General features: G+C 46.8%; 1 protein-coding gene across 8 annotated transcripts in view; it reads left to right on the top strand.

Annotated features, from left to right (window-relative positions):
• Nucleotides 1–12285, top strand: part of CACNA1E (calcium voltage-gated channel subunit alpha1 E) — a 496397-nt gene that overhangs the window by 202452 nt on the left and 281660 nt on the right. For all 8 annotated transcript variants that reach the window (XM_081791869.1, XM_081791872.1, XM_078440843.2 and 5 more), the window contains exons 4-5: nucleotides 5015–5120; nucleotides 5999–6138. In XM_081791869.1, coding sequence (XP_081647995.1) covers nucleotides 5015–5120; nucleotides 5999–6138 — 246 coding nt within the window. The remainder of the gene's footprint in view (nucleotides 1–5014; nucleotides 5121–5998; nucleotides 6139–12285) is intronic.

Here is a 12285-nt window from a genome sequence, read left to right as displayed (position 1 = left end):
TTCTTTGCTTCTTTTTCAAAACTCTTGTTACATTCAAGGGATCTTCTATGCATGCTGCTTTCTATTTTTGAATAGTTAATGTGTATACATAATATATAGTACAGAAAGTTCAAGTGGGTACACGGTGTGGAGAAAGTGTGAGATACCTTTTGCAAGGATACCTCTGGCTCTGGTTTCTCTGTGCAATTCACTAATCAACTGATTAATTTATTAATTAATTAGAAAGCAGTTATTGGGTGCTTACCATGTGGTGGACACCAGGGTTCCAGAGGTGAATAATATAGGCAAAGCTCCTGCCCTAAGGCTCCCACACCTCACTGCCCTGGTAGTTCCATTTATTCAGGATCTCTGTCTATAGCTGACACCAGGGAGAGATACTGTTCTGCAAAATGTGTTTGGTGTCAAGCACAGAATGTAATGGGAGCCACTGAGTTCCTGGGCAGAAGGAATCAAGAGTCCTGGACCGACTTCCATTACTGTCTCATGAAGGGCCTTGTTCTTTGAGGCTTTGGCAACATGGAGCTTCCTTTGACCTTTCCCGGTCACGTCTTTGTCTAGCCTGAGGTGCATTCCCTTGGCCTATGGGCTGTTATTTGCCATCCAGGCTCTTCCCTTTGGAGATGTAGCAGAGCCTCAAGCCTTAGAGCCACGCTTATTTGGCTTGAAGTTATGATGGTAAAGGAGAAGCCATGGGAGCGGCAGCTCTGAGTCAGCTCCCAAGGGTGGGGGTAAGCTGGAGCCCGGGCCTGAGCCAGAGTGAGTGACTACCCTGCAGTCTCTGTGATGGCTCCTCCATGGAGCTGCCGCTCTAGGGGCTGGCTCCCATTCATTCATGCCTGCATTTAACACGGAGTCTGCTCCTACTGTGTACCAGGGGCTCTGGTAAGCACTGCCCTGTGGAGAGGTAAACAAGAGCACGTCCTTGCTTTCAAGGTGCAGTTTCTGGGGGAAGGAAACTATGAGGAGAGATGATAAAGTCATACAGTGTAAAGGAGTAGTGGGGCACAGAGAGAAACCTTCACAAACAAGGTGATATTTTAGCTTGCTCTTGACATATGACCAGAAAAGAGGAGAAAGACCATTGCAGGTGGAGGCAAAAGCACCAAGATATAGGTGCCCATTCTTCATGCTTTCTTCAGAAAGAGGGGGACAGAAGGGGGGAAAGGAAAGAGCTGGAAGGGAGAGTGACTGGGCCTCAGATGGAACTGGATGTTCTCTCCTGTTCTTCTCTCCCCAAATTTCCCAGTCACCATCCTTTCTGTCATGTAGTCCACAGATACACAGGATTCCCATAGTCTCCCCTCTTCTGCAGCAAAATCTCACCTCAGATTCTTAATTGCCCCAAACATGAATTCATCCTGAGGTTGAGATGATCTGTAACGCCCAAAGGGATATCACTTCTGAGGATATATGCATTTAAATAGTTTTCAAAATTTCTTTCTTTAAAAATTTTTTTTAATGTTTATTGTTGAGAGAGAGAGAACGTGTGTGTAAGCTACACGTCAGGGAGGGGCAGAGAGACAGGGAGACAGAGAATCCAAAGCAGGCTCTGCACTGTCAGCACAGAGCCCAATGTGGGGCTTAAACCCTAGAACTGTGAGATCATGATCTGAGCCGAAGTCAGATGCTCAACTGACTGAGCCACCCAGATGGCCTTCAAAATTTCAAGCCAAAGGATTGCTGCTCTGCATGGTCCTTAGACATCAGACTCTAGGCAGAGGATTTGGATGGGGGAGGGCGTGGCAGTGGGGTGTTCTCAGAAGCAATGCATTACCAAACCTTCCTGCTTTGATTGTAGCCTCCAGGGCTTTAGGCAGTGCTATTAGTTGAGACCTCATGAATTCCCAGCCATCCAGATATCTGGCCAGTCGCAGGAAGTTTGGTTCCTTAGCACCTGGAGCCAAGAGCCTTTCTCCTGCCCTAAACACCCTGGGGCATTCTGGGGTGTGATGGCCACACCTTCCTGTGTTTCTCAGAAGCCTCCTATATCTGCCACTGGGCATTCTGGACTAGGTGAGCTTAAAGGTCCTTGCAGGGAGTTGTATGCTTAGGTGATCTGGCTAGAGAAACACAGGTGTGGAAGCAGGGAACAAGGAGTGGGGGCCACAGAGGGGCTGCGACAGTCCAAGCGAGTATTGTGGGGTAGAGAGGCCTGGGGGCACATAGCTGCCATGACCTGTTGTGCCTGCAAGTCAGCAACTATGAGCTCATGAACTTTTAAGTCTGTGGTTATCACTTTAAGGTTTTCAGGGGAAGAAGCCCGAATCCCAGAAAGCAATCCTCGAACCCAAGCAGACCGAGGAGAGCTCCTGATGTGGGCCGCTTGAGTGAGAGCATCGTGGTCCCCAGCCCTGCTTCCCAGGTCACTTGCTGGGCTCCTTGGACCTTTTGGGCAGCTTTTGTGAACTTGCTCAGGGCACTTCCGGCCATGGTGAAGGGCAGCTGAGCCTCACACTTTGTGAACAGTTTTGCTGGGAACAAGGATGAGGTGAGAGGTGGCAGAGGCACTAGTGTCACTCCTGCCGGAGCACCGGCCCTCCTCCTCACACCTGGGGACCGGCAGTGAGATATGCCCTTTGTGTCTGAGCTCCCCAAATACGTTCCGCCAACACCATTCCCAAGAGAGATGTTCTGATAGAAGGATGATACAGTGGAGCGAGTCGGGGAATGCTGTGTACCATTCTCACCCCCTTTGGGGGAGGCGGTGCACACTGTTTACAATAGTACAGTCGTGCGAAAGGCTCCAGGAAGTCCTGCTGGGAGGACACCTGCTCGCTTTCCTGAATTCCGGCTTTCCCTCATTGATGTGATTGCAAGTTCCTGTAGTGCTCGTATCCTGTGGGCTGCATTTTAGGAACACTGCCCTAAATGCCCTCAACTTCTGTTGACGTGTGTCGTGACTGGTAGGCATGACGTGTGTCCGTGACTGGTAGGCATGTTCTCAGGAAAAGGCCTGGGTGCCTCAGCAACCACTTCCTGGCACTCCCATCTTCATTCTGCCACTTGGTTCTGGGGGATCTTGGGTGGCCCAGGACCAGCTAGCCTCTTCAGAGGGCTTATGGGACAGCAGGTCCCACACTGTCTCTGGACAGTGTGATCCCTGGTCGCTCTACACTTGGTTGGAGCTCTGGGCCAGAGCCCGTGATGGGAGTGAAGAGAACCCCCTTTGTGATCAGTGGGTACTGGGGGCCCTAGGTAGGTTGTGGGTGGGGCTTGTCCCAAGAAAGTGGGCATGCACGCTAGCCGGGCATCTGTGGAGTGTGTCTGCTGGCATGTTTAGCTCTCAGGGGCCTACTTTGGTTCCCAGAGAGACTACATGAGGAGGAATGGCTGGGTGTGCTGAGGGACGATCCCTGAGGTTAGATTTCCCTCTGCCTGGGAGGGTTAAACAGACACAGTGGCATGTGGGAGGCAGGGTGCTGGCTCTGAGGTCCTCTGAGCCCATCCAGTTTTCAGATCTGGGGGCAGAGCCACAGAGCAGCCAAAGCCAGCAGAGCTGTCCCTAGAGTACGGGTCTTGGATGAACTGGGGGTGTGTGGGAAGGAAGGATGGCCAGCTGCAGAAGAGTGGGCGGTGACTCAGGGGTGCATAGTCTTGGGGAGGAGAAGGCCCTGGACACTGCTGAGTATGATGAAAATGTCTGGAGGCTCAGATGCAGCTGGCTGCCTCACCAACTGCAGCCTCCCATTCCTGCACCAGGGCAGCTCACAGCTCCTCGCACAGCACACGCACCTCTGCCTGTAGGTGCCCTGTGCCCTGCCCTTCCTCACAGACACCCTGAATGTCTACCTACCACTGATGGGCACTAACATATCATGGCAGGGATGAGGACGCATCTGGGGCATGTTTATGACTTGTACTCCCTAGGGAAGGTCAAGGCCCTACATGCTACACCGGAGGCCTGGATATGTGGGGAGATAAGGAGCATGGTCCCTTGCCTTGTCCCCACTTGGCCAGATCTACTCTTTTTTCCTGCCTGGATGCTAGAATCTGCCAGAGCATAGGTTGCTTGGTAAGACCAGTGGCAACAGCTCACTTGTGTTTGTTACAACAACAGTTATGGAATGAAATCCAATGTTTAGAATCACTTGACTCCGGAAACTGGTGATTCCCTCTCTCTCTGGTAACAGTCCTCCTTCTAACTCTCCCAGGGCTTGTGACACAACCTTTCTTCAGGATAGGCAGGATGCAGGCTCTTGAGTCATAGTCCTGTCTTTCAGAGAGGCCCAGGGAGCCCCCTCATCGGTCTTCAGAAAAATGGAACACAAAAAAGCCTGAATCCATTAGCCATTCATTTGTACTTTGGTTTTTAGATGCCTTGACTTCACTGTCCTGGATTCAGACTCATGATGTGTGTCTCTGTTTGCTATCCATGTAGAAACTTAGGAGAAAATAAGGTGGGACAAGGCAAGCTTCTCCTGACCCCATTAAATATTTTTCTGGATTGGATATTGAAATAGAAGAGAGCTCACATGGAGAGAATTGTTCTTCTTCCAAGGGCTCTTCCACTCAGTTGAGCAGAGGTTCTAGAGGAGGAGACCCCAGACGTGATGCCCAGAGGCAGCAACGGACAGCCACAGCTGGATCCTTGCTGAAGCATCATCGTACAGTGCGGTGGTTTGAAGCCTGGGAAGAACAGCCTGCCACAACATCAGTGTTTCTTCTTCCCTTCTTTCTGTTTCCATTTTCAGCCCTGTTTAATTCCCGGATATGTCATTGAATTCACGAAGTATCTGAAGTATCAACCGTATGTCTAACTGTATTATTTATTGGCTACATTCTTCCTTTTCTTGGACAAGATGCTTTGTGTTTAGAGCCCAGTCAGAAATGGTTATGGGTTCCCATGCTAAGGACCATCCACTGCCTTGCCTGCCTGTTTGCTGATCTAGATCTTGCAGACTGTGCAGACATAACATGGATTTTGACGAATTTTGTGTATTTATGTGCACAGCCGTCTTGGAGGCTGCATCCCTGTCTCTTTGGTGAATCTGTTCCTTAGCTTCACCTTTCCTACGCCGTTTGAGTACATGATTTTGGCCACCATCATTGCCAACTGCATTGTCTTGGCCCTGGAACAGCATCTTCCTGAGGATGACAAGACCCCAATGTCCCGCAGACTGGTATGTGCCTCCTTCCTTCTCGTCTTTCCCCCTGTCCTTCCCTTCCCTGGTTTCTTCTCCTTTGCTTAATCTCCTGGCCCCCTCCCACCTACAGTTCTGTGAACCTACAGTTCTGTGAGGAGTTTGTTCTTTGCCGAGGGACAAGCTCGTGACAGATCCCATTGGGCTGTATAAGGACGAGAGGACTGACCTTTATAACTCCTGCTCCCAGGAAATTCTCAGGGCATCACAAACACTTGTGTATACACTGCATGGGAACCAGACAAGATGGAAGGGGGGGGCACAAGGGCCATTAGGTTCGCTCCCCTTTCTAAGGGACTTTTGAAGTGAGAGGGAGAAGGAAGGGTAGAGAAGAGAAGCTGAGGGATCTCAAAGCCTATGTGCGTTCACGGTGGTGAACTTCCTAGATCTTATGTCCATATTCACCTTAAAGCAATGATTCATATGTCTGATGTATTCCCCCTAGAGAGGGCAAATTAATTGCTTAAACTCCAAATGTGTGGATAAGTGGCTCCAGCCTGATTACTAGCAGATGAGAACCCTTGAGCTTCCAATGTAAGTGAAGATCAGCGATGGAAAAGCCACCCCCTTCAAGGCAAAGCTAGAAGCATCAGTTATGCCCCTGGGAAGAAGCCTGGCCTTGGTGTTACCCCTACATCCATCCATTTCTGCAGCTGGCTTTCCTGAGCCTTCCCTTGCTCCTGTGCACTCCCTAAGTCCTTCCCACCTGTACATGGGGCTGGCTCAGGGCAGATGTCCAGCCGTCCTGTAGGAGACAGGACTGGCCAGAGTGGAGGGGGTGGCCAGGATGTGCCTTTGTCTGAATCTGATGAAGTATATTCCCTGCCTTACCGGCACCTCTGCTCCTCATCCCACAGGAGAAGACAGAACCATATTTCATTGGGATCTTTTGCTTTGAAGCTGGTATCAAAATTGTGGCCCTGGGGTTCATCTTCCATAAGGGCTCGTACCTCCGCAATGGCTGGAATGTCATGGATTTCATCGTGGTCCTCAGTGGGTGAGTCTTCTTCCTGTCTTTTTTTTTTTTTTGGGTGTGAAGATGCACCTATGTTGTCATGAAGTGGCTGGTGCAAGGAACTCAAGTGTGGGAAGGCAGCAGCCCATGGAATAGGGACAGAGGAAAAAAGTTCAAGGACAAGATTCCCCATGGGGCTAGACCATAGGTAACCCACCTGCAGGGGAGTATGGGTACTCTGCGGAGATGCATGTGGTATTCTACAGAGGTTATAGAACCAAAGTATGGCTGCTACTGCTTCCGGTTTTCCATTCTGTGCTTGGCTAGTGCTGGACACATATATCCCAGTGAGTCTTTTACTAAAGCAAGCAGCTTGCCATAGCCTGAGGGGCACCCCCAAAAGCTGGGCCCAAAGTGCAGTTTTTCTTTGAACATTGGAGAAGAACCCCAAGGATATTTACTTAACTGAGAATTGAGACTTGTGTCCTGAAAACAGAATTTTTTATGATTTGCAGATTTATTAACGTGAGGAGGTATAAAATTGAATCACATTAAAATGCTTGATACGCAGTACTAAATTGTTGCACATGCACTGTCATAGGCAGCATGTATTTATTGGCAGATTTATTTGAATACTTGATACATCGTTTTTTTGAAAATGAGTATAGTATACCTCTATTGGGGCCTGTCCAGCACCGTCAGCAGCATACGTGATGGACCTTAGGACTGGTGATAATAGGTATGTCTCACTGGGCTTTGTGTCAGGTGGTTTTCGGTTCCTGTATGAAAGGGAAGTGGTCCAGGCCTGATGGGGGTGCCCATGTCCTGTGTGGGTATGACAGCAAGGGGTGTGGAAATCACCACACCCAGATGCTTGTCAGACAGTAGCTCAAATCTGTGTGGGAAAGAAGAGAATGTAGTAGAAAAGTGAGGAGGGGGGCACTAGGAGCCACCATTATGATTGACCAAAAGGAGGGGGAGCAAAGAGGAAATTATTTTCCACAGAACAGAGGAGTGGAAGTCAATAAAGTCTGAGGAGAACAAGAGCTTGAGAATGTTCACGTCTACTCATTGTCTTGTGGAATAGACATAACACTTATACTTTTAACCTTCACACCAATTGTGAGCATGAGAAAGAGAAAAAAGTCAAAGGTGTAAAGGACTGGAATGTTCGAATGGAGCTCATAAGCAGCCAACCCCTCAATATAGGGAACAGATAAATAGGTAGAGACAATGACAACGATGTTTAAAAACATCTGTTGCCTTACAAAAGGATTTTCTGAAGGTTACTCTTCTAAAAGAAACTTCTACTGAATTTTAAGTATGATTTAGTGTATAAAGATAATTTGTACATAGTGTTTCAGAAGTGCATGGTCATAGACGATGCAGCACACCTGGGCAATGTGTTTTATGTTTTATTTTTTTCAGCTTTATTGAGGTATGATTGACAAAAATTGTGTGTATTTAAGGTGTGCAATGTGATGTTTTGATATACATTGCACAATAATTACCACAATCAGGCTAATTAACATCTCCATCATCTCTCATAGTTATCTGATTTGTGTGTGTGTTGAGAGTACTTGAGTTCTACTCTCTCAGCAGATTCAGGTGTATAATACATTATTATCAACTATAGTCACCATGATGCACATTGGGTCTCCAGGACTTACTCATCAATAGATGACAGTTTGTACTCTTTGACCAATGTCTCCCTCACCCCCAATACCTAGTAACCACCATTCATTTCTCTGTTACTGTGAGTCTGATTTTTTCTTTAAGACTCTACATGTAAGTGAAATCATGCACTATGTATTTTTCTTTTTAGTACTTAAATTATTTCACTTAGCATAATGCCCTCCAGGTTTATCTATGTCATTACAAATGGCAGGGTTTCCTTACTTCCTTTTTTTTTTTTTTTTGAGGCTACATAACATTCCATTGTGCGTGTGTGTGTGTGTGTGTGCGCGCGCGTGTGTGTGTCTGTGCACGCACGCGCACGCACACATGTGTGTATTTCTTTATCCATTCATCCATCAGTGGACATTTAGGATGTTGTCATATCTTGGCTATTGTGAATAATGCTGCAATGAATGTGGGGGTGTAAGTATCTCTTCAAGATAGTGATTTTATTTCCTTTGGATATATACTCAGAAGTGGGATTGCTGCATTCATGGTATTTCTATTTTTAATTTTTTGAGGAACCTCTGTACTGTTTTCTATCGTGGCTGTACCAATTTGTATTCCCACTCGCAGTGCACAGGGGCTGCCTTTTTTCCACATCTTCAGCAATGCTTGTTATCTTTTGACTTTTTGATAATAGCTTGGCGATATTTTTAATGTCCCTAAAATAAGTAATACATACTATATAGTGAAAGGTATAAAAGAGAATCTGAGTCATTTAGAAATGTGATTCTGTCTGGAAGAAAAATACTATTACGCATGTGTATTATATGTTAGGATTGTGTGAATTCTTGGTCCTGCTGAATTTTATATTCAGAGGCCATTTGAAATTTCTCATCTAGTCCGTTTATTTTTATTTTAAGCTATTAAGTGTCCATTAAAGAAAATAGGTAAAATACTGGAAAGTCAAAAGAAAAAAGCAGTTCACGGATTAAGAAAAGTTCTTATTGTTTTGTGGTGTTTCCTTCCAACCCTTTTAATGCTAAGGAAGCTTTTCAGTGTTTGTAATTTTGCTGCCTTTTCTGAACATAGTATGGGCATAGTACATGTTACTCCATATTTTGGTAAAAAAGCAATTTATTAAATGGATATACATAGAAGATGTGCATTTCTCCGTTTTTACAATTATTTGACACCTAGATTGCTTTCTGGTTTGGGCTATTGTGATTAATTATTAGAAGTGCTCCAATGTACATCTTTCGGCTGTCACATTTTAAGAGGCATTGTGACAGGTTGAAGTGCTTCTAAAGGAGAATCCACCATTCTGGTGTGGGGTCTGGGAGCGAGAATGTGTGGGAAGGAGGAGGAGTGGACTCTGACAGGAGGAGAGAAGACTGAGACTGATGGAAGCTGTAAGCACTGCCTTCCCGTTAGGGTTGCCATGTGGCCTGAGGAACAGATCTGTAGGAGTCAGCGGGGTCCTTCTGTTGTAACATGGCCAGGAAGGACCTCTGTGTCCTCTCCTGCATGTGTGGGGGTGCACATGAGTGGGCACAGGTGGTGAATTCTAAGCCAATTTACTTGTCCTCTTTGTTCTTTCCTACTCAGCCCTCCAATATCCCATTCTTAGCGGCTCTTCAGACTTTGCCAAAAGGCCACTGCTGTCCATCTGAACCAATAAGACTGTCCATCTTCTTTCTACACCTACTGATTTCCTTCTCCCTTTAATTGGCATGTGAATGTGCTCCATGGGAGGGGCTTGACACTCTTGAGATTTGTGCTGAGGGTGCTGAGGGTTGTGGTTCTATCCCACAGGGATGGATCATCAGATTTAGTCTTACGCTCACACAGCGCCCTCATGTACCACATTGCATGGCTTCTGCAATGCACATTTCTCAAGCTGGAGCATCTTCAACATCAGCCTATCTCTTACGATAATGACATCATATAGTTTCATCGACAGCATTTTTCTTTCTTTCTTCACTAAGAAGGAAATCATGGGGCATCTTACAACTGTTAGGGTCTTAGAAGCAGTGAAATACCAATAAATACCAGTTGTTATAATGCCAACCCAGGGAGGCAGGCAGATCAGGCTTTAGATGTGAATTGTCTAGCATGCAGGGTAAGTGCTCAGTGTAAGATCAGCTGCTTCTCGATGGCAGATCCAGGAGTTGGAACTGTGCCTTTTGACCCAGGCCGGTGCTTTGCCTGGCACAGCTCCCTCTCCACACTTCTTGACATCCGCTTCTGTAGTAGTCCCTGAAGGCAGCTCCTGCTTCCCACCTCAGCTCCAGGTGTCACCTCTCATTCTCCTCCTGTATACAGGGGGGATGACAAGTGCTGGAGCATGACACAGCACCTCAGGCTGAGGCTGCATGACTTCTCAGCTCTCAGTGTGTGACTAGAGGGGAGGGAGCAAGGAAGGGGGTGCCGAGGTGTCAGCTGGGTCAGTGAAAGACCTTCTGTCACTGACCTTTGCCAAGGAATGGGTAGCTGATGACCTGAGCCACTACATTTTGCCTGTCCTCTGACCTTCTAACCTTCTGTATTCTTAGGTCTGTCAATTGAGAGAGTTCATGGTTTAGAAAGTATATATATGTGCATTCTTCGTCTAATCCTCACAGTCCGCCAAATGAGATCTTGTTCTCCTCATTTTAGATGGAGAAACTGAGGTTCAGAGAGGGTAGGTGATGTACTGGGAGGTATTTGATCCAAGACTTGAGCCCACATCTTCTCACACCACGTTCCTTCTTCAGCACTCGTTTTCTCACACCATCAGCCACCACCCAACCTCACAGCCTCCGTGGTTCTACAGCTGCATGATTGCATGTTCCTTCAGTTCCACTGAAGTAGTGTGGGCTGGGCAGAGAGGGGCATAATTTGGCAGATGTCCCCGACCCAGAGGTAGGGCTTCACGTGTGACTTGAGGAGGACCAGAGTCCCATCTGTCCATCCTAGGACTTCTCTCTGTGGGCTTGTAATAAAACCCCCAGCTCTGTGGTTAAGAAGGCATGTTACTTAACTCCTGTGGGTTTAGTGTACAAAAACTGAATCATCAGTTCATTAATTGCCTTGTTCATTCATTCATTCATTCATTTATCCATTTATTAAACAGACTCGTATTGTTGAATACGCAAGCAAATGTTGTAACTAAGGAACACCAAAGTTAATGTATTCTCATTTCTTCTAAAAGACAGTGGAATTTGCCATTCCTTTAACAAACTATTACCTTACATAACTTGGGATCTCTTGTATTGGTAACAATTCGGGACATGCTGTTACTAGACATTTGTTAGGCCACCTGGAGGATTTTAAATTATTTGAAGTCATTATTGTATATTGGTTTTTGTAATAAATCAGAATACCAGCAATATGGGCAAATTATAGAGGGGACGGAACACTCAAAGATGCTCCTAAACCCTGGCTAAGAACAGGGAAGTGAAGGCGAGGACTGCCTTTCAACCCTGTTCATGTCTGTCGCCCCAGTGCCTGGATTGTAGTAGGTACTTAGAAAATGCTAATTGAGTCAAATCACTGGCTTCATCTCAGATTCTCTTGTCACCTATGGGATACAAAAGAGAGTGCTGAGGGAAGCCTGGGACTAAAAGTAGGGAATGATTGTCTATTCTCAGTTCTTCCCCTAGGTCTACAGCATCTCTCTCTCTCTCTCTCTCTCTCTGTCTCTCTCTCTCTTTTTCTCTCTCTCGACTCCTGCGAGCTTGCTCACATTCTGATCACTCTGTTAGAGAAAAGAAAACTGGGAACTCAATCTGTAGGTTATTAAGAAGTATGGGGATTTTAGTCACTTGGGCCTATTTACAGGGTTCTCAGGGTTACCTTCTGGGGATTGCTCCCTGGGTGATGGGGGTGGGGGCAGGGCCAGGGCTGAATATTGAAGACACAGCCTTCCAGAACTGACTATAGGGGGGTGGTAAGGAGGAAGCAGCAGTATCGGATCACCTGACATTTGCTATAGAGAGAAAGCTGGCATTTGTTAAGCTATATGCCAAAGACTGTAATACACACACACACACACACACACACACACACACACACACGTTTGTATGTATGTATGTTACTGCTCAGAATATGCCATGCCGTCAGCGTGGCCAGCCTTGCTGTGGGAGATGACCTGTTATGACTATTCCCTTAACTGTGAGTACATGTGTGCAGACTCTGGATTATGGGCAGGTGTATCGGAGCCTGGGGCTTTTCTCCTTTTTTCTACAAAGGCCCTCATTCCAGGACCTGAGTGATCACCTGTCCCTACCCTACTGTCTTCCTTCAAGAGACATGGCTGAGTACCCACAATGTGCCAGGCCCTGTACGGAGTGTGGGTGGGATGGGGTTGAGCATCTCCTACTGGGAACCACATGTCATGAAAACCCAGAAGAAGGGCACCCACCCTAGCTCTTGCAGGGGGGTGGTTTGGGAAAGACACATTTAAATTGGGATTGAAGATGGGCAGGTGGGGCTTAGACGAGGAAAGAGAAGAGCTTTCTTTTCTGGGGAAAGAATACCATGTCCAAATCCTTGAAGGTGAGAGAGTGAGAGCAGGCATGACAGCTC

The sequence above is a fragment of the Panthera onca genome, chromosome F1 (assembly GCF_046562875.1).
Source record: "Panthera onca isolate mPanOnc1 chromosome F1, mPanOnc1 haplotype 2, whole genome shotgun sequence".
Taxonomy (NCBI): domain Eukaryota; kingdom Metazoa; phylum Chordata; class Mammalia; order Carnivora; family Felidae; genus Panthera; species Panthera onca.
The sequence above is the reverse complement of the archived record's forward strand: the minus strand, read 5'-3'. Positions and strand labels throughout refer to the sequence as shown.